This window comes from Coturnix japonica, chromosome 1 (assembly GCF_001577835.2).
Source record: "Coturnix japonica isolate 7356 chromosome 1, Coturnix japonica 2.1, whole genome shotgun sequence".
NCBI classification, from domain to species: Eukaryota; Metazoa; Chordata; class Aves; order Galliformes; family Phasianidae; genus Coturnix; species Coturnix japonica.
This window is the reverse complement of record NC_029516.1, coordinates 138,282,317-138,306,794: the sequence shown is the minus strand read 5'-3', so window position 1 is coordinate 138,306,794 and position 24,478 is coordinate 138,282,317. Positions and strand designations below refer to the sequence as shown.

The 24,478-nt window shown below is 41.9% G+C and overlaps 1 protein-coding gene across 18 annotated transcripts in view; it reads right to left on the bottom strand.

The window, feature by feature from the left end:
* Nucleotides 1–22,847, bottom strand: part of MYCBP2 (MYC binding protein 2) — a 184,243-nt gene extending 161,396 nt beyond the window's left edge. For all 18 annotated transcript variants that reach the window (XM_032442048.1, XM_032442049.1, XM_032442050.1 and 15 more), the window contains exon 1: nt 22,103–22,847. In XM_032442048.1, the coding sequence (XP_032297939.1) occupies nt 22,103–22,830 (728 nt within the window). In that variant the 5' untranslated portion in view covers nt 22,831–22,847. The remainder of the gene's footprint in view (nt 1–22,102) is intronic.
* Between the last annotated feature and the right edge of the window lie 1,631 nt (nt 22,848–24,478).

Genomic DNA, 24,478 nt, shown 5'->3' with positions numbered 1-24,478 from the left:
AATTTGGGATATTTTTGTTAAATTTTATGTTTATCCTCTCTAAGACTCATTCCCAAAAGAAACTTCAGAACTTGTAAGAAATTAATCATGAAAACAAACAAAAAAACACTCAACTCTAACTTTATAAACAGTTCCGAGCAACCTATCATCTGTTTACAATGTACCTTCAAGGAAAAAAAGATAAGAGATATATGATTTCCACTTACTGCTATATCATGAGATTTTAATATTCAGATAGTGAAGATAATATATGGGCAGGCCTACTGAAGAAAAATAATGTTAGGAAGATTATGAGTCATTTCCTGTTTAAAACCAGAACTGTTAATTACTAGCCCATCTCTTTTACTGCCTGAACATTAACAACACCTAATAAGGTTAGGTTGGATTTTCTCACTAAATTATCCACTTGTTTTGCCTAACAATTTCACGTTGCTAAAAACTGTCAGTTGCAAAAGTCCTGAAACTCTATGCTGACAATTCCAGTGACAGAAGCTCTTAACTTTCAAGTCAGATGTTGATGGTGTTCAGTCTAATAAACCAAATTTCAATTACCAGCAAGTTTTAGGCACGTTTTCTGCGAACAGTTTCAAGCTTTTGTAATATTTGAGACTAAATTCGTAATTTTGAATTGGGACACAGAGGAAATCAAATGAGTCCAGAACACAAGGAGGCCCTGACAATAAAATACTTGGGTCAAGCGGACCTAAAGGATGAGCAAAAGGTTTTACTACAGTCTTCTCAGAAAAATCACTGAAAATAAAAGCCAAGACAGAAAACATTCAACTCTTAAATGTATAACAATTGTCCTCAATCACCTCAAAAGCATTGCTTTTACTGTTTGGAAGATCTGAGGAAATGCAAACAGAACTCTTCCCCCAAGGCTGAATAGTCCTCATTTGCAATTAATGAAATTAAATTTGAGAAGGAAGCAAAGTTTTGTTTTGTGTGTTGAATGCCCAATGTTGTTACTGAATTAGTCATTGTAGGTTAAACTTACATTAACACTATGTTCACGTCTACATAAGTCCTTCTAGGGTATATGTTGCACTAAAAGAATCACTGCTTAGTGGGGAAAAAAAAATACTGTAGCCGCTGCTGAGCCAAAACAAGAGCAACACAAGTTACATGAAAGTTCTGCTGGCTCTTAAACTTGTACTCAATTATCCAAAATTACTTACCAAAGGTCGCAGCAACAAGTGCAACACAAGACTAAGTCATTCTACTGCTGATAAAAAACAACTGGGGGGGGTGGGGGGAGGGCAGGTGGGGAAGCATGAGTTCAGAAACCCAGTACATACTAAAATTTTTGAAAAAGTGATTTTGAATCAGTGTATTTGTCTAAACTAGATGACTCCAATTCAGTAATTACCTTAGGGGAGGGGTATACGTTTCACAGGAGAGGCCCATTTGTTGCATCCAGTTAAACCTACCATACTACTATCATTTTTCCATAGGCATTTAGGCAGTTAAAAAACAAACCAAGAAACAAACAAAAAAAAAAAACACCTACAAATTGCAAAATAACATTTTTCATAGGCTACCACTATAAGATGGAATATTACAGTAGCTAAAAAGGAAGCAGCAATACAGTAAGACCAACTGGTCCAAAACTGTTAAAATACAACCATAGTGAACTATTTACTGCAAGTTCCAACTTGCAAGCTCTCAGAACGGTACTGGACTTGTAGATAACATAAAAAAGAAGCATAGATAACTCTGTGATTTTCTTTTTTTTAAACAAGCATGTTACAACATGTGACTGTCAAGAGATTTTTCCAAAGACTTATTTTTACAGACACCGAGTAACACATAGAAGCATCATTTCTCCTAAGTCACCACAGTCACCAAAGGAGAACTGAAATATCATTAAGAGAGATGAGGAAGAAATTATTTTGAGAAAACAAGCTGCATCAACACAAAATGACTACCCACGAAAGGCAATTACTTCATTTCTCTCTTCTTTTAGTTTCTGTGAGGTATAAATGATACCTCAACAAAGTTAACACCATAATTTTAGTATTTCTATTGCGTAGCTTGATGGTTTATCTTCCCACATATAAACTTCATCATACGGTTGTTGCATAATCCAGCATAATGTCCTTTTCCTGATCTAGACAGAAGATGAAACAGCTGACAGTGAGCCAGTCGAGAGTTTAATGGTTAGACTCAAGGCAGACCAATACAACATTGGTGTTGGCTACTGTAAGGGAAACTGTTGATCACAGCCTGAACCTCTGATTCATCACTGAGGCAAGCGATGAGTCAGCTGCAGGAGCACAGGTGAAGGTAATTCAGCTGTGCTCCCAGAAGGGGTGGAGCTTGACTACACCTCTCCTAGATCCCATTTAAGGGCTGACCACCACTAAGGTAGTATCTCTTTCTGGAAATTGCTCCTTTGTGGAGTTCTTGTGGCAAGCTTTGACATTGGTGAGCATCCATCTTGACTGAAGGCCTCAGAATTGCTAAGTCTTTTCCTTTGATATCCTCTGGCTATCTATTTCCAGCTATATGTAACTATACTTGTATTATTCTAACTATACAGCTACTCACAACCTACATGGGAAGAAGTTGATGAGGACTACAAGAGACCTCACATTCACAGCCCTTGATCCTTATGGGGGATGTTAACCACCTGCTGGAAAGGCAACGGAGCAAGGCACAAGCAAAGCACAAAGTTTCTGGAGTGCATGGATGCATAACACAGTGATTGAGGAGTCAATCAGGGAAGGCGCTCTACTGGACTTGGCATTTAAACAAGAAAGAACCAGTCAGATGCATCTATGGCTGCAGCAACATTAAGACAGTGTTGCTCAGCATCACGAGACAAGCAAACAAGGCAAAATCAGAATCTCAATCCTAAACACCAAAAGAACACTCTGGCCTATTCAGAGACTTGCTCTGAAGACCATTATGAAAGTACACTCCCCTAGAGAAAAGGGTGCAGAAGAATTCATTTTCAAGGATCACTTTCAAGCTCAATAACAGTTTGGTAATACATGCTGGAAGTCAAGGAAAGATGACAGGAGGCGTACATAGATGTATGAAAAGCCCCCTGAAAAAAGGAAGCATACAAGAAATGGAAGCAGTGTCAAGTCATTCAGGAGGACTAGAAGGACGAGGTCCAAGTGTTCAGAGATGGTTTTATAAAGACAAAGCCCACCTAGAGATGATTCTTGCATGAGATACGAAAGACGGGGAAAACAAGTAGCAGAAGGAAGAGTAGGAAAAACATGAGCCCAGTGCCAAAGGAGGTAAAAAAACCAAGCCACAAAGAACTTTGGTCACCTCCATTACTAATGTTAAGTTCAGCCTTCAGCAATTAGATGTCCACAGTAAAAGACTGAGTAAGGACAATGTACCCTCAGTGGAGAAAGATCAGGTTAGGAAAAATTTAAATAAATTGCATGTATGTCACTGCAAATGCTGAGGAACCTAGCTGATGATACTGCAATATCAGTGTAAACAACTTTCTGAAAGGTCATAGCAATTGGCGTAGTATTCTGAGAAGAAGAAAACAAACATTTCTTCTGTCTTCACTAAGGAAGAGACAGAGGACCTAGGAAACTTCAGGTTTATCAGCCTGATCACTGAGAAAGGACAAGGAAGTGACAGAGCAGTCAGCTTGGATTTATGAAGAGGAAATCACACATGACCAATCAGTAGCATTGAAATGGCTGCCTTGGCAGATAATGGCAGAGTGATGGATACGGTCTATTCCAGTATCAGTAAGGCTTCTGGGACCCTCAGTCACAACATCCTTATGCAAAATGGTGAAGCACAAGCAAGATAAATGTGGACTGAATGCTGACTACATTGCTAGGATCAATGCTGTGAATGACAAGACAGAGTCCACCTTCAAGCAAGTTTACAGATAACACAACATTTTGAGAATTATTATACATTAGATGACTGTGCCACCATTCAGACACACCTCAGCATGCCAAAGAAATGGGACAACAGGAATACTATCCAGTTTAAGAGGCAAATGTAAAATCCTGTGTCTGAGTAATAACCTCATGCATCTGTACACACTTACAACTGACTAGAAGGTATCTTTACACAAAATTATTACCTTGAGCAGAAATACTGAGTTAGTCTGCAGAAGCCCCTTCCAAATTCAACTATACTATGATTCTCATTGTTTACATACTGAAGTAAAATATGACCACAGAGAAGGTGGCAACTGTGCTTGTACATTACAGGAGTATGTTTTTTATAATCTGGTGTTTATCATTTTCCTGGTGCTGTGCCATGTTCCTGATTATGCTTCCAAGTAGAGACATACTGAGCTTTTCATCTGCTTACCATCTGGATCAGCAAACAGCAAAGTTAAGCAAAAAAGCAGATCCGTATCAAAATTAGCGTAATAAAAACTACAATACTACACAAAGCTAATAAGAATGTATGGTCCTATTAAGGCAAGGCAATTACTTCAGTCAATCCACACACTTTTGACTATAACCAACACCCAAGTGTACACTTAGTAATGCCTGCCAAAAATGACTGTACATAACAAATGTGAGCTGCTTGGTACAAATGGATCAATGCGGACAATGCTTTTAGCACCTTTAACAAGACTTTTCCAAACTTCAATGACACAGGCAATCTAAAACATCGTCCCTGGGAAGTACTTCAGAATCATTAAAAATGCTGTTTGAGAATGAACCAAAAAGGTTAATTTTACCATTCCCTTGTCCAGCACAGGAATGTTCAAATTCCGCTTCATTCCTGTACTAGGTGTGGTTACGATGAAGCAAATTTTCCTCATTGTAGCTCATGTGGCGCTGAGTTTTAGATTTGGAACCAAAACAATGCTGCAACACACTAATGGTAGCTGAATGTTGTAACTTAAATTACGTGGCAAGTCTTTGACAGTGGGGAGCTGCAGGGATGGCATCTGTGAGCAGAGGGTCAGCTCAGCAGCTCTTACCCATGTCAGGTAACAGCTAGCTTCAAAAGGGACCCACTGCTGGCCAGAGTGACAGCCAGTGCATCTCTGGATGATCGTAGTTAAGAAAGGGGAGAGATGTTGCACAACAGAAGCTGGAAGAGAGGAGTGAGAAAAGAGCCAGCCTTGCAGACCCCAAAGTTAGCACAGAAAGGGGGTAAGACATCCTTTTAGCACAAAGCAGAAATTCCTGGAGGTCAATGGTTGAGCATACCATCCCCCTGCAGTTTATGGTGTCCCATGTTGGAACATACATCCCACACTGCAGCCAAAAAAGGAGCAGGCTCTTGGTCAGATCTGCAGCCTGTGGGAAGCCCACATAGAATCAGTTTAAGCAGGACAGCATCCTGCGAGAGGGCTCCCATGCTGGAGCAAGGGAAGAGTGCAAAGATGAAGATGCAGCAGAGACAAGCCATAAGGGATTAGCCACAGCCCCATTCCACTGTGTAGTTCAGGAAAAGAAAGAAAAAGGGTAGGAAGGTATTTTACGTTTTAGTTCTCATTACTCTCTACTGTTATCAACTAGCAATAAATTAAATTAATATCCCCTTCACTAGGTGTGTTTTACCTCTAACAGAATTTATAATCCTGTCATTAGCTAACCAACAGGTTATTTCCATTATATTTTGTCTTCTGTTCTGTTGAGGAAAGGGAGTGATATAGTGACCATGGTACTCAGCTGCCTACTGGGATTACATCACAGCAAATATATTGGAATAGCGTTTTGCATATCACAGAGGTATAGAATTGTAGTGGATGGAAGAGACCTCTAGAAAATACCGAGTCCAATCCCCTTGCCAAAGCAAGCTCCCGAGACCAGGTTGCACAGGTAGTCACCCAGGCTGGTCTTGAATGCCTCCAGAGAAGACAACTCTACAACCTCCCTGAGCAGCCTGTTCCAGTGCTCTGTCACTCATACCATGAAGAAGTTTCTATGCATATTTTTGAAGAACTTCCTATGCTTCAGTTTGTAGCTATTTCCTCTTGTCCTATTTCTGTATCACTGAAAAGAGTCTGGCCTCTTCCCTTTGCCTCCTGTACCTTAAATATCTGTAGACACTGACATTTATAGACACATCATCAAGACTTTTCTTGTTCCTCGCTCTACATGCTCAAACTCCCACCAAAAAGGGAAAGCATACGAGGTTGGAAGAGAAGACAACTATGCAGATGACTCTAACCTAAATATTTCATGCCATATAACAAGATGATCAGCAATAATTAATGAAACTATGGTGATTAGGGAGGTTATCTTCTGCTCAGGAACTGGCTAAGCACTGGTCACCTGTTGGGGGTGGTGAATCATTGCCTCTGTCTCACTTTTTTCCTCTCTCTTTTCTTCCACTTTTCCTTCACTAAATAAGCAGTTCTTTCAAACCACAAGACTTTGGTTCTGCTTTTCACTTTCACTCTTCCTTTCCTATTCCTTCATCCCACTGAAGATGAGGAAAAAGCAAGCAGCTGTGTTCTACTTAGCAGCCTCCTAGAGTTAACCCACAACAACTGATGATCGGTATTTTCCCAAAGGAGTTACTAAATACCACCAATCCTACCAGAAAGTTCTTTGTGAGGTCTTAATCTCCTTCATGATAATTTAATGCTAATTTTTTACTTCTTTATTTTTGAAAATAAATAAATAAATAATCAGTTTATTCTCCTCATTCTCCAGGGCTAGCCTGAACTTACTTCAGCTCTGAAGAGAAACAAGTCATCTGCCAAGAAAAGTCAGCTTCTTCAGTCTAAACCACACCATTTACACCACTGACATGTAATTCCACTATTTTCTTACACTCGTAACTAGATTTTGCTGTAAAGAAGAAATTAAATAAATAAAGAGACAGTGGTGTTTTCCCCCATCCTCCATCACTACAAAGTGCAAAGAAAGGGTCAAGTAATTCAAGTTACCTACAGAAAACTGTCGTAATTTAAAAAAAAAAAAAAACAAAACAAAAAACAGAAGAAACTCAAGAACAATCCTACAGCATGACACTTCTGATTTAACTTCACTTTATAATTTTATGCAATAGATAGAAGTTGTCATGAAGAACTTCTACATTGGCTTTCATTCATTTTGTTTCTACATTTGTATGTAGTGATTTTTTTTCCCCTTGGAATAAAGCCCTTGTTGATGTTATTGTCTCCAGTAATACTTGTAATCTTTCCCAGCTTTGCATCACCTATGACCCTTTTCCACCTACAACCTCAATTCCAGCACTGAAAATCCTACTGTAGAGATAGCACGGTTCAGGACCTAGGACAGAGCAGTTTCAAACTCACACTGCTGCAGTTATATCTAGAATAAAAGCAGCCACGTGGTCCAGGTTCTGGATGGAATAAATTACTTTTCTGCCTAGTAGCCGGCATGATGTCTTGTTATAAATTCAATATGAAAATTATATTGGTGAGATACCAAAGTTTTAGTTGTTGCTCAGTAGCACTTGTGTTAAATCAAGAATGTTGCAGCTTCTCACACTGCTCTGCCAGCAGGGAGAATGAGGGTGCACAAGAAGCTGGGAAGAGACTGAACAAGGACAGATGAACCAAACTCACGAAAGGAATATCCCATACTATACTACTGTAAGAGAGCTGGCCCAGGGCAGCTGTTACTGCTCAGGTACTGGCTTTGCAACAGTCAGCAGATAGTGAACTGCCTTGTGCGTCTTCTTTTGTATACTCTTTTCATTTTGGTTTTACTTTTTTTTTTTTTTTCTCCCCCTCTCATCTTTTCTTTGTTATTTAACTGTCTTATCTCAACCCATGTGTTTTACTTGCTTATCTGATTCTCTCCATCATCCCTCTTAGGTGGCAGTGAGTAAATGGCTGTGTGGCACTCAGCTGTCTGCTGATCTAAACTACAATACCCAGACAGGGCCCATCAAAAAATCCACTTTGTCTAATTTATTGCTTTCATGTATATTACAATTTTTTACAGTATTTTTAGAAATACATATTCCAGAGTACATTGAGTCTTCTTCATCCACTTTTTATTCAAGCACTCTTAATCAATTTGCTTTACTTTGTTCTTTCAGAACCTCGTATATCTATGAAGATTCAAGGTAATTCCTAATAGTTATCCCAGCCACCAGGCTTTTCATCAGGCTTGTGAAAATACCCAAACATACTCAACCTTGAAATTGCACATCTTTTTAATTGTGACTTCCTAGTTTAATAATTCTAAGCAATTTCTCAACCTTATGACATCACACTGTACTAGTATTACTACTATGATTTTTAAAACTATTAGACTTTGCCTTGAAAAACAAATTTTTGGAGGCCTAAGGAAGAAGGATTTTATTCAGACTACTGGAATATCCTTCCTAAACTTCTCCATTATAGTATGAAAACTAGATACCACATGCACTAGAAATGAAATTAACACCAAATACAAAATTGATCTGACTTGTATTTAACTAGATGAGAACTGCAGAAGTGCAAAGCAGTATCTAAAAAATTCCTTTCTATAAATCAAAACATTTGATAAGTTTATGTTACTTTAGAAGCAAAGGACACACCAGGAAGCACCTCTACCTAGTATTCACTGCACAAAAGAACGGCTCCTCAATGCAAACAGTCAGGTGTAGTTTCTTTCCTGAAATCATGAAATTTCTCACTTATTAGCTGCAATATTATCTATGAAATCAGATGCAAGGTAAGTATTCTACCTTAAATTCTTCAGCAGAAGAAAATTTGTATCTCTTGCCTCTACGATTTTAGGATTGTTTTTCATTTGCTGTGGTAAAAATAAAAAGTAAATCAGCCATAGTAAGAACAATAATATCTGCACCTTTGGCCACTAAATGCAACCACAACAACTGAAGTGTGTACAATCCACTTTTTTTTAGAATAAATTGGGAAAAAATTAATTTGGAGAGCAGGCTCCATGAAATTTAGGAAGAACTGTAGGTACTAATAAATGAACATGAACAGCAGATAATGACATGCCATCTTCACTGAATAGCACAAGACAACTCCCTAGTGCATCCTACTGAAAACCTACCAATCTGTAGTTGCCAATGGTCAACATTCTCTGTCAGTATATTGTAGTAATAAAACACAACAGAGAATCTATTGGTTTGAAGAGAAATAGAAGAGATATGATCACTTTGAGAACACACAAGCATAATGAAGACATAACTAACATATCTGTTAGAAAGGATACTATAATGGCTGGCAGGAAAAAAAAAAAAAAAAAAAAGGAAATGAAAAAAAAAAAAAAAAAAAAAAAAGGTGAACCATTAATTAAAATAACTCATGGTGAGAAAACTCAAAGAGAGAGATGAGTCCAGAACACTAAAAACTGGAGGATAAGTTTTTTATTTAAGGATGTATGGGAACTATTAAGTCATGGCCCGAAACGCTGATTGAGAACTTGGGAAAAGGACCCAGTCAGCCCTAGAAGCATAGGTGAAGGCAATTCACCTGTGCAACCAGAAGGCGTGGAGCCTGGCTGCACCTCTCTTCGACCTCACTTAAGGGCTGACAGCCACTGGGGAATAATCTCTGGTTGGAGATTCCTCCTCTGCAGATTTTTCCTCTGTGAGCCTAGATCTTCAGAGATGGGTAAGCAGTCCTTTTGCTTTCCCATATAACATCTTTCTGTTGTGTTAGTCTCTCCTGTATAACCTTCCCATCGCGTTGACCTTTCTGATTGTTACAAAGGACAAGCTCACCTCAATCTAGTGCAAATGACTGGCTGCAGATCTGTATAAAAATGATCACTGGATTTAAGGTTCAGCAACAGAAAATATAAGTAATATCAAAAATATCAAGACTAATTGAGAAGTAAAATAAAGAGTTCAGATTTTGACCCTTAACAGGACCCTTACCTAAATATTTGTATAGACTGGCAGAGCCCACGGTCAAAATAATCTAAATGCTATAACACTGTAACACAAGCTATATAAGAGACTTCCAATTATTTTCACTTGCAGACCTACAAACTTCTGGGAGCAGTTTGGATCATTTCAGTGAATCTAAAATGACTAACAAAAGGTTTACTGTTTATGAGAGAGTCTAAGACCTGCTATTACTCTCCCTTTCAGAAAATCTATATTATCGTTCACAAACCACAGTTCAAAAACCATTATCTTAGACAATTATGCTTAGGGATATGAGTAGAATCATGGGAAGGAAAAAGAAAAATGAAGAATGGTACTAATCTAACCACAGACCTCCAGATTTACACGGGGACAAAAAGCTGATTTTTGTTTCTTTCCTAGGCTGTGCAACTGCTACAGCTTTAGACTCTTCAAATTAGTAGAAGAAAAACACCCACAGTTTTCACAGACTGAAGTTGTCACAGACAAATCACACACAAAGAAAGAAGTATCATCCAGTTGTAACAAAAAAAAACCACAAAACAAACAAACAGAAAAAAAAACCCCTTAATCCAACACATTTATTAGTCCAAAGGAGCTATGACAAGTCATTTCCTAAGAAGTACAGGTTATTTTAAAAAACAAACAAATAAGCAACAACAAAAAACAACCTACCAACTCAAAGCAGAATAAATGTAAACATACAAAACCTATATACCTTAACATAGTCATTTACAGTACAAGGAGCCCATTCTCCTTCGCCAATTTCTAGTATTCATCCCTTGGAGTGGTACAATATCAGAAATTGTCTATGAAAGACTACTTAGCAAGAGTATATTTGAAACATAAGAGCTTCAGTTAACTATAAGACTACTGTTCCAATCAAAGTCTCAGTCTGAAGCACTTTTCCTGGCAAGAAAAAGAAACACAGTGGTGTATTTGAAAGATGCTGTGAGGAGTCACATTTCCAGTGTAAACAAAGGACATGGAAAACAGCTTGCAAGAATGTCTCATCATGAAAGACTGTTATTGATATATGTGCTTTCTATGAAGATGCAAGTAGTCATGGGTGAAGAATTACTAAAGCATCTTCAAAATATTGTGGCCAAGAGAAAGACCACAGCACAGCAGGGGGCAGGGAGCGGAAGAAGTAGTAAATAAAATAAAAAAAAATAAATCCCCACACCCAGGCAAAGACAGCAGAAGCGTAATTTCAACATCAAGCTTTTAGGAAGCAGAAAGCCCATTTAACGAACTCAGCAGTGAGGGGTGGTTACTTCTTAAATTTCTCCAACTGCCACCTAACTTTAACTCCTTACCTTGGCCATTTAACATGTCCATCAACCCATCAAGATGTCAGAATAATTAGCATAACTGGAACTAAAACAATAACGGACATTTTCTTCCACTTCAGCAGTGCAACAGAACTACAAAAGATCCCCAATCACAAACTAACAACATAAAAAGAAAGAATAAATAACTGATGACTCTGGAACATACATGTATATGGACTTAAATCAGTAGCTGGAAGAATCCCATGGACACACAGATTAGTCTGAAGATTATTGAGAACATAATATCAGACATCATAGTAAACCACCAACAGAACTTGTATGCCTTTAAAAAATGGAAACAAAGTAAAATCCCAATCAAGTAAAAATAATTCTTTCTTCATCTATAAAGCTGTGGACCATCTTGAAATAAATGAAGAAAAAAAAATCAGTCACTAGCTAAAATATTAAGGAAACAGAGTAAGCCACAATTGCTGCAAATCTTATCACATAATCATAGAATGCCATCAGTTGGAGGGAACCTTAAATATCACCTAGTGCCAAGCCCCCTGCAGTAGGCAGGGTTGCCACCCACTAGACCAGGCTGCCCAAGGCACCATCCAACCATAGTTTGAACACTTCCAGGGCATAGAGCCTTCTCTTCTCCAGGATGAACTAGCTTTTCTCCATCAAGCTTTCTTTGTAGGAGGTGCTCCAGCCCTCTGATCATCTTCATGGCCCTCCTCCAGACCCATTCCAACAGCTCCACATCCTTCTCATGCTGGGGGTCCCATATGGGGCCTCACAAGGACAGAGGAGAGGGGCCACTCCTCTCCTGATGCAGTCCATGACACAGCTGGCCCTCTGTGCTGCAAGCACACACCACTGGTTCATATCCAACTTTTCACTCACCAGGACCCCCAAGTCCTTCTCTGTGGGGCTGCTCTCAATTAGTTCTTTTCCGCACATGTATCCAGGGCTGCCTTGACACAGATGCAAGACCTTACCTTGCACTGGCCTTGTTGAACATCACTAGGTTCACAGAGGTCCACTTTTTAAGTCCATCCAGGAGTCCCTGGAAGGTGCCCCTTCTTTCCACTGTTAACAACTGCACCACTCAGCTTGGCACCATCAGTGAACTTGTTGAGGAGATACTCAATCCCACTACCTATGTTATCAATAAAGACACTGAAGAGCACTGGTCCTAAGATGGACCCCTGGGGGTAACACACATGGCTGGTCTCCACGTGGACACAGAGCCATTGATCACAACCCTTTGGCTGTGACCAACCAATTCTTCATTCACCAAGTTGTCCAGCCTTTCAATACTCATTTCACCAACTTAGAGACATGGATGTGGTGCAGGATCACGTCAAAAGCTTTACACAAGTCCAAATAGAAGACATCAGTTGTCCCTCTTTGGCCCGCTAGTGCTGTCACTCCATTACAGAAGTCAACAGACTGGCTATGCATGATTTGCCCTTGGTGAAGCTGTGTTAGCCTGCAACACCTCCTCATGTCACACATCTTAACATTTATTCCAGGAGGAATTTAATATACCAGTTTCTCTCATCCTGATAGGAGTTCTGTATTTATAGTTGTGTTTTTTGTTCACTTGTTTTAATGTTCATGTACTAAAACTCCAAACTTTTGTGAACTTTAGCAGAATATTCATACAACATTTGCTGGTTTAAAGCACAGCAGACAACGTAACATGAGTTTAATGTAACACAGTTAATTACCAGAAGTATAAAGCTAATAATTGAGTCAGGTTGCGTTGCTACATTTGAGAACTTTGCCACTGTGAGAAACCTACACTTACAATCACATTTACACAAATACTCTTATCAATAATCCACAACTTGATATTCAGGAAAGATAAAATATTTTAAAATTCTAGAAAAAAATTAAACATGTTGTTTTGGAGCACGCTACACAGTGTATTCCTCAAAGTTGGCAACAGTACTAAAAGATCATTGAACATCAAGAATCTAACAAAGGAAAATACAAAATGCCTCATCTAAGCTTTAAAAGTTCCTATGAGACTGCTGAAGCTGAAACTAAACAGGAAATAATAGGAAAAAGGAAGGACACTTCCTGAGACAATTACCATACAAATACTAAAATACCTTAAGTAATAATGACCAAATATTGCAGCTGAAGAGTAACAAATTGACAGGTTCTCCACATAACTGTCTTCCTTATCCACAATTACACAATCAGAATGTCACTAAGAGCTCACACAGTAGCTCCTGTGTTACTGAACACACTCTTCTACAAGCACAGTTCCAGAGCTAGAAAACCTAGTTTCAGGCTTTTTGAAACTTCTGTTGAATTCCAGCTGGCCTATAATTGAAATTGTGATGGGAAAACAAGAGGTCCCATATAGTATTATTTTGTAGTCCAAAATAAATAATGAAACCAGACAACGTGATTTTATCACGTGCATTATTTCTTTACCAAACTGAACATGTTCCTTGTAAGAAAAAGAAGGTACTAACAGGACAAATATGTCTTGTAGTACCACTAGACTTCCAAATAAATTTCCATGTTCATTTTTGCAAAAATAGGTATTTGTTTCTAGCAATCCACAAAAACTGAATATTTGCCATGTGGTTTCCACACTTCACCCTTTTAAAGGCACTCAAATTTTAGTTCTTTTGGCACGGTGGTTTCACTCTGAATATATTTTTTTTTAATTAACTTGATTTATTAGTAACTCCGTCATCAGCCAGACCGCTTGCTTCTTTCCAGCCTTCATTATGCCTTCCATGCTAATACTTCAGAAATACAAACCATCTTAGACTAAGCATCTACTACAGCATCTCAAAAACAACTACTCTGTAAAACAATATCAATATGACAATAAAAGGTAATAAAGAGATGTACAAAATACATGGATTTAGTTGATAGTTAATCCCTATTAACCAACAGTACAATCCACAGAATATTCTGAGTTGAAAGGGATCCAATGGATCACTGAGTCCAAATCCTGGCTTCACACAGAATCATCCAAAAGTCCACCTATATATCTGAGAACGTTATCCAAACATTCCTTGAACTCACACAGCTCGGTGCCAGAGCCACTGTCCCAAGGAGCCTGTTCCAGTGCCCAGCAACCCTCTGGTGAAGAACCTTTCCCTGTCACCAGACCTGACCCTCACCTGATGCAGCTTCATACCATTCCCTCTGGTCTTGTTGCTGTCATCAGAGAGCAGAGCTCAGGGCTTCTCCTCTACTCCCTTTGTGAAAAGCTGCAGGTCACCATGAGGCATTCATCATCATAGTATCATATTATCATAGTCTCATGCGGGTTGGAAGGGACCTTAGAGATCACCTAGTCCAGCCCCTGGGATTCGAGCCTCGGTGTAGCAGAGCGGCACTTCTACCACTTGCGCCACAGGGGGGATTCGAACTCCGGGCCCCAGCGTTGCAAGGCGGCGTCCTTAACCACTGCGCCACCAGGGCACGTCTTCACTGGGATGAGCAAACCAAAGGAACTTTGCTGCTCCTCACGCATCTTGCCCTCTAGATCCTTCACCATTTTCATGGCCCTCCCTTGTGCACAACCTAATACACTATAGTATTACATCTGTCTTGTACTGCAGCACCCAAAACTGCAAAGAGTGGTTGAGGCTGCACCAGAACAGAGCAAGACAGTCCCTTCAGTGGACCAGCAAGTATTGCTAGCCAACGTCACCTGCTATATCTGTGCAGAAAAGAGATCAACTTAATTCCTGATTTCTTAACTTACGAGCATGAAGGCTGTTCTAAATGGTCAGTGAAATTAAGAACCTGTTGTAATCCATAAAGCAAAAACTTCTCACGCATATAGGAATTTATTTTATTTAATAATTTGAGTAATTAAAATTTTGAAGACAATCAATACCAAAAGTTTTGCTGATGCCTAAACAGATTACACTTACTAGCTTCCCTTAGTCAATGAGGTGAGTAACTTTTTCATAAAAGGAGATTAAGTTCATTAAGCAGGACTTTCTCCTCATGAACCTATGTCAGCGTTCAATGATTGCACTGTCTTTCAAGTGTTTTTCAATAACTCCCAGAATAACCTTCTCCATAACTCTACCGAGCTCTGAAGTGAGACTGACAGGCCTATAATTACCAGGGTCTTCTTTCTTGCCCTTCTTGAAAACTGGGACAACATTTGCCAGCTTCCAGTCAACTGAGACCTCCCCAGTTTTCCAAGAAAAATAATTGAACAATGTCCCATAATGCCATCAGTCGCCCTGAGCCCCGGATGAACCCCATTAGGCCCCAGACTTATATACATCCAGATGGAGCAGCAAATCCTGCACAAGTTCAGAGGCGGTACTGAATTTATTGTTCCTGCAGTTACAGTTCTCTAACTTGGGGCTCTGGGGATGCCAAGGGGCTCATCATAAGTGTTGAAGACGGACGTGAAGTAGGTATTAAACCTACTAAATTAAATCTCTGCTTTGCCTGCAACCCTATTTGTTAGATATGACCACCCTCATCAATCAACAGACTAATGTTACCTTTGCTCCTCCTTTTGCTGTTAACAAATTTCAAAAAGCCCTTTTTGTGTTTTTGTTTTCCCCCCAAGGTACTGACCTGCTTCAACTCTAATTATACTCCCTTCGCTGTCCATCAGCATCTCTGTAGTTCTCCAACATTACTAAACCTAACTTCCAGTGGTCATGCACTTCAATTTTCTGCCTAAGCTCTAGAAAATCCCTGCTCAGCCAAGACGACCTTCTTTCTTGCCTACTTGACTTGCAACATTTTGGACTTGTCCGCTTCTGTGCTCTTAAGAGGTGGTACTTAAAAAGTGATCAGCGATAACAGACCTCAGTGCCTTCAAAGTAGAATTACCAAGGCTAACAAGTTCTTCAAGCAGCTTCAAGTCGGCTAGTCCCGATATCCAGAGAGATGGTAAATTGATATTTACAAAACACAAAAATCACAAAAAAAAAAAAAAAAAAAAAAAAAAGGAAAGCAAATCCTTTGTACAGGAATAAAGAGCACATAATTCTTCACAATAAACATCAATATAATACTTATTAGTCTCTGTGTATATTATCTATTTATATTAATCTTTTTCAGTCAAATGAATGTTTCCAAGCATTTTGCAATTCAACTTTTATTATTAAAAAAAAAAAAAAAGACAACATCAAGTCTCAAACCAATAAGAACTTACAGCTTTTGTGAAGACTTCAGACCCAAGAAAAAAAAAGAAATGTACGCTTCCTGGTGTTCCAACTACCCAAATACCAAATGAGCACACATTACATATATCCAAATATAGTAAGCACTGTTTCTATGCATCTACACGTTTGTTAATAACTCGGCAGCAGAAAGGTGAAAAGGTGAAATGTTCCAGTAGCATTTCTCCAACAAAATTTTGAGATGCAAATATTTAAAACATGCCCCAGTCAAATACGCATTGCACTACTGAGCATAAGAAGGGGCATAAAGGTAAAGGAAAGCTTAAGAATTTCACTTAGCTGTGAAAGGCCTAAACAAAGCTAGTGATAAATTTGCTCCAAAGGATGTATAATTTAGCACTCTGAAAACAGATTTTCTGGCCAACCTCCAAAAATTTCTTAATCATCCAGTTCATCATAAAACAAAAGTTGGCTGTGTCTTCTTCATTCAAAATGGCTGAAGAAACTGCCTGATTTCTCGCCAATAGCAGAAACCTTATGTTTCAGTCATTACTGACATTTTCCTTGGTCTCACAGCAAGATATTTCACATTACATTTGTTAGGTTTTTTTGTGTTGTTTGTTTTTGTCTGTTTCCTCCCATATACAAATACAAGCTCCCCCCTCCCCCACTCCTGTTGAGGATTTAATTTAAGAGACAACCCCAGCAAATGAGTAATGGACAAAAAAAAAAATGTAACCCAGAAAAAAAAAAAAGAAAAAAAGCCATATTTTTAGACTCCTAATGCTCTTAAACTAATTGACAGGATGTTTCCAGTGGAAAAAAAATAAAAATAAAGAATCTCAAGAGCTCAGAAGGATGAACAAGAAATGGTTTTAAGTTGAAGGAGGGAAAATTTAGGTTGGATATCAGAAGGGAGGTTCCGTAGCATGAGAACAGTGAGGTGCTGGAACAGGCTGCCCAGAGAGGCTGTGGATGCCCCATTCCTGGAGGTGTTCATTGCCAAGTTGGATGAGGCCCTGGGCAGCCTGGTCTAGTATTAAATGTGGAGATTGGTGGCCCTGCCTGCAGCAGGGGGTTGGAGCTTGATGATCCTTGGGGTCCCTTCCAATCCAAGCCATTCTATGATCCTATGAATCCTGCCAGTAAGGACCATAAAGAGTATATTCAATGTTGATTATTATTCAGTAAATACTGCTGCATTTCTGATACCTAATATTACTACAGAAACCCAGACAGTCCTCACAAGTAATTTAAAATGTATATGGAATTCAAGAAGAACCTATCCAGAAGTGCTTCTTGGATTTGCATGATGTTACCTCTACAGCTGAGAAGTCCATGTTCTTCAGACAAATAAAAAAATATATATTTTTCGTAAAGACCAATTGATAAGCTGTAAAACAGATGGGAATCAATCATAAATGAGTAGAAATATATTCTGAAATAGTAATAGTTTATCACTGAAACTTTAAAAACGCGTATTAACCAAAATAGTACAGTAAAAATCTTCACTAGAAGACAAGCCACACAAGAGCCATGATAAATTTATTTTGAACTGTACTTGAGAAAAGGTTTCAAAGAACACAATAAGCCTACCTGATACTTCTGACAATAAGCAAGTAAAAGGAAAGGGACTGACAGCTCAAGGAAAACTCTGAGATGTAGTAGCAGAAATTCAGCTGGATGAGGATGCTTCTTAGAATTAAATTCCAAGTGATACACTTGAAGGCAGCAAAACATGAAAATCAAAAATACTTTTTAAAGTACCATATTTTGCACATACAAAGTTTCAGGAGCAAAAGCAGCTAATGATTTCACAGAATCATAAGGGTTGGAAGGGACCTCTAGAGATCATCGAGTCCAAGCTCCTTGCCAAAGCAGGTTCCCTACACCAGGTCGCACAGGTAGGTGTCCAGACGGGTCGAATATCTCCAGAGAAGGAGACCACAACGCCCCTGGGCAGCCTGTTCCAGTGCTCCGTCACCCTCACTGTGAAGAAGTTCTTGCACACATTTATGTGGAACTTCCTATGCTTCAGTTTCTACCCATTTCCCCTTGTCCTAAACACATTGCTGAAAAAAAACCAGCCTCATCACTTTGCCCCCCACACCTTAGGTATTTACAGACTTGGATCAGGTACCCTCTCAGTCTTCGTTTCTCAAGGCTAAGTAGATCCAGTTCACTTAGCCTTTCTTCATAGGGGAGATGCTCCAAGCCCTTCACCATCTCTGTGGCCCTCCGCTGGACTCTTTCCAAGAGATCTCTATCTTTTTTTGTACTGAGGAACTCAGAACTGGACACAATATTCCAGATGAGGCCTTACCGGGGCAGGGTAGAGAGGGAGGATCACCTCCCTCAACCTGCTGGACACTCTCTTTTTAATGCATCCCAGAATGCCACTGGCCTTTTTGTCCATGAGGGCACACTGCTGGCTCATGGCCAACCTGTCATCCAACAGGATGCCCAGGTCCCTCTCTGCAGAGCTCCTCCCCGGCAGGTCATCCACCAACCTGTACTGGTGCAATTATTCCTCCCTAGGTGCAAGACTCTATGCTTGCTTTTGTTATTCTATCTATCTATATATTCTATACTTCCATTCTGCATATTCTATACTTCTATAGTAACAGAGTACAGTTTCATCCACTCATAAGCCAGCATGAGTGAGTTAACATTACAATGACAAAGTTTTCACTTGTCCTCTAAAGAGGCTCATACTTCCTACTACAGCTCCATGACCATAACAGCCATAATGTCACTGGTAGTGATTTTCATATATTTTAGTAGTCACAAAGCAGAGATTACAAATTGAGCACACTCCACACTCAATACATTCATCTTCCCCACCAATCTTGAATATCAGTGGGAAATGTACTTGTCAATCCATCTGACTGAAGATGATGTTAAATTACAGGACTAGAAACATTTTCCTGTTCCCTTTCATAAAACTGTTAACCTGGCACAAGTGACAAGAGAAACTGCTTCTCTCCTTCCACCTCTCCATACAGAGAGCCTGTGCAGCCCTTCCCCTCATGCTGTCACACGCTTAGGTACGATCACAAGGTGAGTCAGATTGCGGAATTAGTCTGGATTACAACAAACCATTTTTGTCAAGTTAAAATTAACCCAGCACAAATCTCTAATCTGTTACTGCAAGAGACTACATAAATAATATCAACATGGTGGGGGCAACAAGCATAGCAACCAAACTGTCTCCTCTGGAGACCAAAAAGCGTTCATAACACCACAGACAGCACTACATGAGGAAATGCAAAGCACTGCTAGCTCTGTTTCAAAGCCAATTACTCCATCCTACTCAGCACGTGACATTCACTGCTTTCAGATGACAGCTAGCACAAACACCTTGCAAATGTGAAATTAATCTTACAGTCAGTTTTTAAACATTCTTCACAATGCCTAATTTCCCTGTCTGTGCACAGACATTCTGATACTGTTTTCTAGTTTTAGGCAAATAAAATTGCTCAGTGAGGCGCTGACCACACTATTTCAAGTGCAGAACACAATCTTGCAGACCTGAAACAAAAAATTTATCTTAACACATTGCAAGCACGTTGTACTATCACTCTTCAGAGTAAAGAGTCTTCTCAGAGCACAGGCAGATGTTACTAATGTCTAAAAGCCAATTTTAGCTTAAGCTACTTCAGTATATTTTTATAGCCACAAACACTCTCAGTGAGAGATTAACGGTTAGATTTTCCATATAGATTAATTGGAGGTTAAGATAATAAGGTCTATAAGGAGTCTTCATTTTACCTGATGCTTATCTACCGTAGTAAACTACATGGAGGCACAAATTGCTTTGCATTATTTCTTTAGAAAGTGCTGGAGATATTTAAAGTTAAAATGATAAACGATAATTTTAGATTGCATTTTTGAAATTTCTTTTTAAATACTTCTAAGTAGCTGAAGATCACAAACCTTCAACAGGAATGTTTTGACACTGATACAGAAGGAGGGTGGAGATTATGAGCAGTATGTTGGCTTCCATCATCCAGTACAAGAGATGCTGGAGGTCAGTATCAAGAGACATCAGCACTAGCTAATAATAAAGCATTAAACCTCTTAAAAGTCCTACTACCCGGTATTGGCTGTATTCCCTAAAAGTAACTAGCAGTCATTGACCTTGAGACAATCTGTTTCCCCCATTTGGAGGATTCAGGCATCTTGGATTTGCTCTATGATGACACAATGTAGCCACAAGTGAATAAATCTGGTCTTCAATACCAAAGATACACAGTAACTTTTCAATGTTGCTGTTTATTTTTATTGCCAGCCTCACAATAACCTGTTAATCAAAAACAGACTCGGCAAGAACACAACATAGGATACCCCGGAGTTAAAAGTAAATACATTAAGTATGTCAATTAAAAGAAACACGGAAAATGACGCTAATTTAAAGCTGGTATTTTCTACAACACTATGTTGAAAAGATACCAGTTTAATTCTGATGAAACCAGAAACCATTGAGGACAAAACAAATTCAAAACTGCAGTTTTAAGCAATACAGATGTGCCAAGGTAAGGATTCAGGTAGTTCTGTCTGAATGCCACAGAACAATCACATGTCTGATTAAAGTTCAACATAGACTTCCTTACAGTGAGAACTTGCAGGATTATGTGCTCAAAAGCAGGAAAAGAAGACGTGAAGGGATAACGAAGGTAAGAAAACTCTGGCAAGGTACTATGCATGGAAATAGTGTACATCCATACACACTACAGAGATACACACACCATACACACAGACACAATGTATATAATACTATGTTTGCATATATACATGTGTGTAAAGAAGTATAGTTTCCCTGTCAGATACTATGTAGAGAGCTCAGTAATTACAAAGATGCCACATGATAACGTTTGTAAACCCACGTTTGTGACACCAGCCAAGAGCAACCTTTGGGAAAGTTACATTATTCTTCTAGTTTCTTATACCACACCCCTGCTATACACACCCTTCTTTAGGGAACAACTCCAGCTTCTCAGCTCGGACATAAAACAAAAAATAAAAATTAAAAATAAATAAATAAATAAGGACAAAAAAGGCAGAACACATGCAGAGATGCCAACCACCTCGTGCCTTACAGCCATCACCAACTTACAACAACAGCAACCTCAGTGTCACCTACGATCAGGCCCACCCACATCACGGTCTGACACCGATCAGGGATTCTCACGCACGAATCGCCGGTTCTCGTGCCATCCACAACCCCAACACCCTTCGGAGTCGAACAATGGGGCACACCCGGGCACTGAGAGATGCCAAGGAACCGCCACCCTTCGGCCCCCTCACACAAAGGGCTCGGCACGGGCTCCTCCAGGCCGGGGAAGGCGGAGCGGTGCAGACCGATAACGGGGGCGACGGTTCCTCACACCCCTCCTGGCAGCCCCGCATCGTCTCATCCCGCAGCGCTGCGGTGTAGCGGCCTAGGTGAGCCGCGGCGGAGCAACAGGCGGGCGGAGGCAGCCGCCTCCTTGTGGAAAGGGCTTCTCCAACCACCGGACGGTGGGGGACAACCGGCACGGCTCCACGTTTGGGCACGGGGGCATCCAGGAGACAGTGGCCTGCCCTGGATGCCTCCTGGGGAAGGCAGGAGCGGGGATGTAGAGCTCCGTTTCGATCTGGGCGTGCTCCCGCTCCGGGCCAGAGGAAGGGGGAGGGGAGGCGGCCGCAGGTGAGCGCTCCACCGGCCTCGGGGGCGGCAGCGCCATCTGCGCCGTGCCGGAGGGCGGGCGGTAGGGCCGGCAGGGCGGGGACGGCACCCCGGTGGCCGCATCGCCGCTCCCCCCACCCCGAGGCCGCGTTATCCGCAGCAGCAGCCGCATGGCACGGGGCGGCGAGCGACAAGACGGCTCGGGGAAGGGCCTCTACAACACCGCGGGTGGGGGAGGAGGAGCGCGTTACCTGCCCGGGTGGCTGCCCAGCTCCCGGTCGCTCAGCGCCGCCGTGTAAATCTTCCGGTATCTGTCGGCCAGGGCCTTCCCCGAGAGCAGCAGCTGGTAGCGGCCCCGGCAGCCCGGCAGCGGCGGCAGGGCTCCGGGCAGGGCTCCCAGCGCGCCGCCGGAGCCCTCCTCGGGCCCCATGGCCCCCACAGGAGCGGAGCCGCCGGAGAGGAAGAAGAAGCCGCCCTCTGCCCCGGTGCAGGAGGCGACGGCAGCTCCCGCAGAGGCGGCGGCTGCGGCGCTCATCCCCTCCCCGCCCGCCCCCTGGTGGCTGCGCTGCCCGCCGGCCCGGCGCGCGCACAGGCGGCTCCCGTCGCCTTCACCGCCGGGGCCCGGCCATGGGGAGGCCGCTGACACCGCCGCCGCAGCCCCGCGGGCTGCGCATCCACTCGGGCCGGGGCCGGGCTGCGGAAACGCGCCCGCTGCTCCCCTCGGCGGGGCGCTGGGCCCCGGCTGCCCCTCCGGCCCGGGCGCAGTGCCGGCCGCCGCCGCTCTCTCCTGCAGGCGGGCGCACCGAGCTCCGGGCAGCACCGTACGCCTCGGGACCGGCGGCCCGGCCGCTCGCTTCCTCCTCCCGCGACAGGGGGCGGAGGCCAGCGGCTGCCGCTTCCTCTCCGGAGTTTCTGCTCGGCGCCTCCGCCCTGGCCGCGCAGCCGCCCGGGCCCCACCTCTCTCCCAAGCCAAGCGCATGCGCCGCCCCGCCTCCTGCGCGGCCCCCGGGAAGAGCGGGGCGGGCGGGTGGGTGTCGCACCTGCCACAGCCGCCGGCGGTGGTTGTCAGCGCGGAGGGGTGCTGCCGCCTCAGGGCGGTGTGAGGCGAGCGACTGGACGCCTACCTGTGGGACATGGTGTAGGGAGCCTGCTTTGGCAGGGGGGTTGGACTCGATGATCTCTAGAGGTCCCTTCCAACCCCTACAATTCTGTGATTCTGTGACTGTGTGGGCCACGGGCGCCTGAGGAGAGCCCTCATGCTTGCCGAGCACGTAGGGGAGTACTTTTCTTTCGCTGTGCAGAACGCCCGGTTCTAGGGGGCTGTCACCGTGTTGACCCCTTATGCTACGATCTCTGCTCCGCCTTGAGGCCTTGCGCTGATGTGACCTACTGCGGCACCGGCTCCCCACGGCCTTTGTGCTGTGTCCAAGAGCAGGTCAGGCTCCTGGCAGGGAGCAATGTCTTCTTAGCGCATGGCTCCCTACATGCAATGCTTATGTGTAACCAAAATTTATTTAGATAGTCTTTGCTGGCCACAGGATGCCTTGCCTGTCTGTAAAGGATAAGGAAGCACTGCAGCAGGCACCCTTACAAAGTATATTCTGTTACCTCCTTTCATTCATTTCTTTCATTTTCACTTTTTATCTCTTTTAATTTTAGCTCTGCTGTTCTGTCACCCTTTCTGCTGTTTTACCCAGCTGAAAGCTTCAAGCGTACAGATCATAGTGTGTCCTGTGAAAATAAAGTGAAGAAAATCTATACTAAAATAAGACTGCATGTAAAAAGCAGCTTGGATTTAAGTCTGCAAAAAAGACTATCTCCTAACATACCACCCAGTGCCTCACTCTGCTCACATCCAATGTTTGGTCTCCGCAATTGCTCAGTAAGCATCATTGGATGTCAGTGGGTGCCATTTTTTCCACATGGAAGAATTCAGTGACACACTTCTGCTCCATTCACACTTGCATGTCAGACGCCATGTTGTCAGACTGTCCCTCTGCTGCGGCCTATTGCATGGCAACAACATGTAACGGGATAGTGGTAGGAAGTTTCAGCCTCTACTGCCGTGACATCAACATCTGCCTCTGACATCATAGGCCAACGTAAAATAGAAGGCACTGCTTTTGGAACAGCCCTCTTTCAGGGCTCTATCCGTATAGACAGAATAGCAAACAACTTTCTGTGTAACAGAAAATACAAATAAACTATGCAACTGTCATCTTTGCAATGCTCCTATACGCTTATATGTTCACACTAAATTTCAAATACTTTGTACAGAGAATGAAGGATGCAAAAGATAATAAACTGTACAGGTTTTCTTTGGAATAGCTGGCCTGGTAACAAAGACAGCCAGATTGGTGGCATCACTGAGAACATGTTGCTTTCTGAATGCACTTTGAGGCACTAGAAACCATCCGCTAAGTACTTAAAATACTAACTACATAAAAACTTTCCTTGCAATTTATATTTTGCAGAGTATGTGGGGAGGAAAACAACAACAAAAAGGAAAGAAAAGGATAATTCAGCAGTGAGAAAAGGAACCACAAAGAAACAAGCTCCATGTCTCATGGTGCCAGCTCCACCAAATTGCTTTTGGTCTGGCAAACAGAATGATAAGTCTTTTTCAC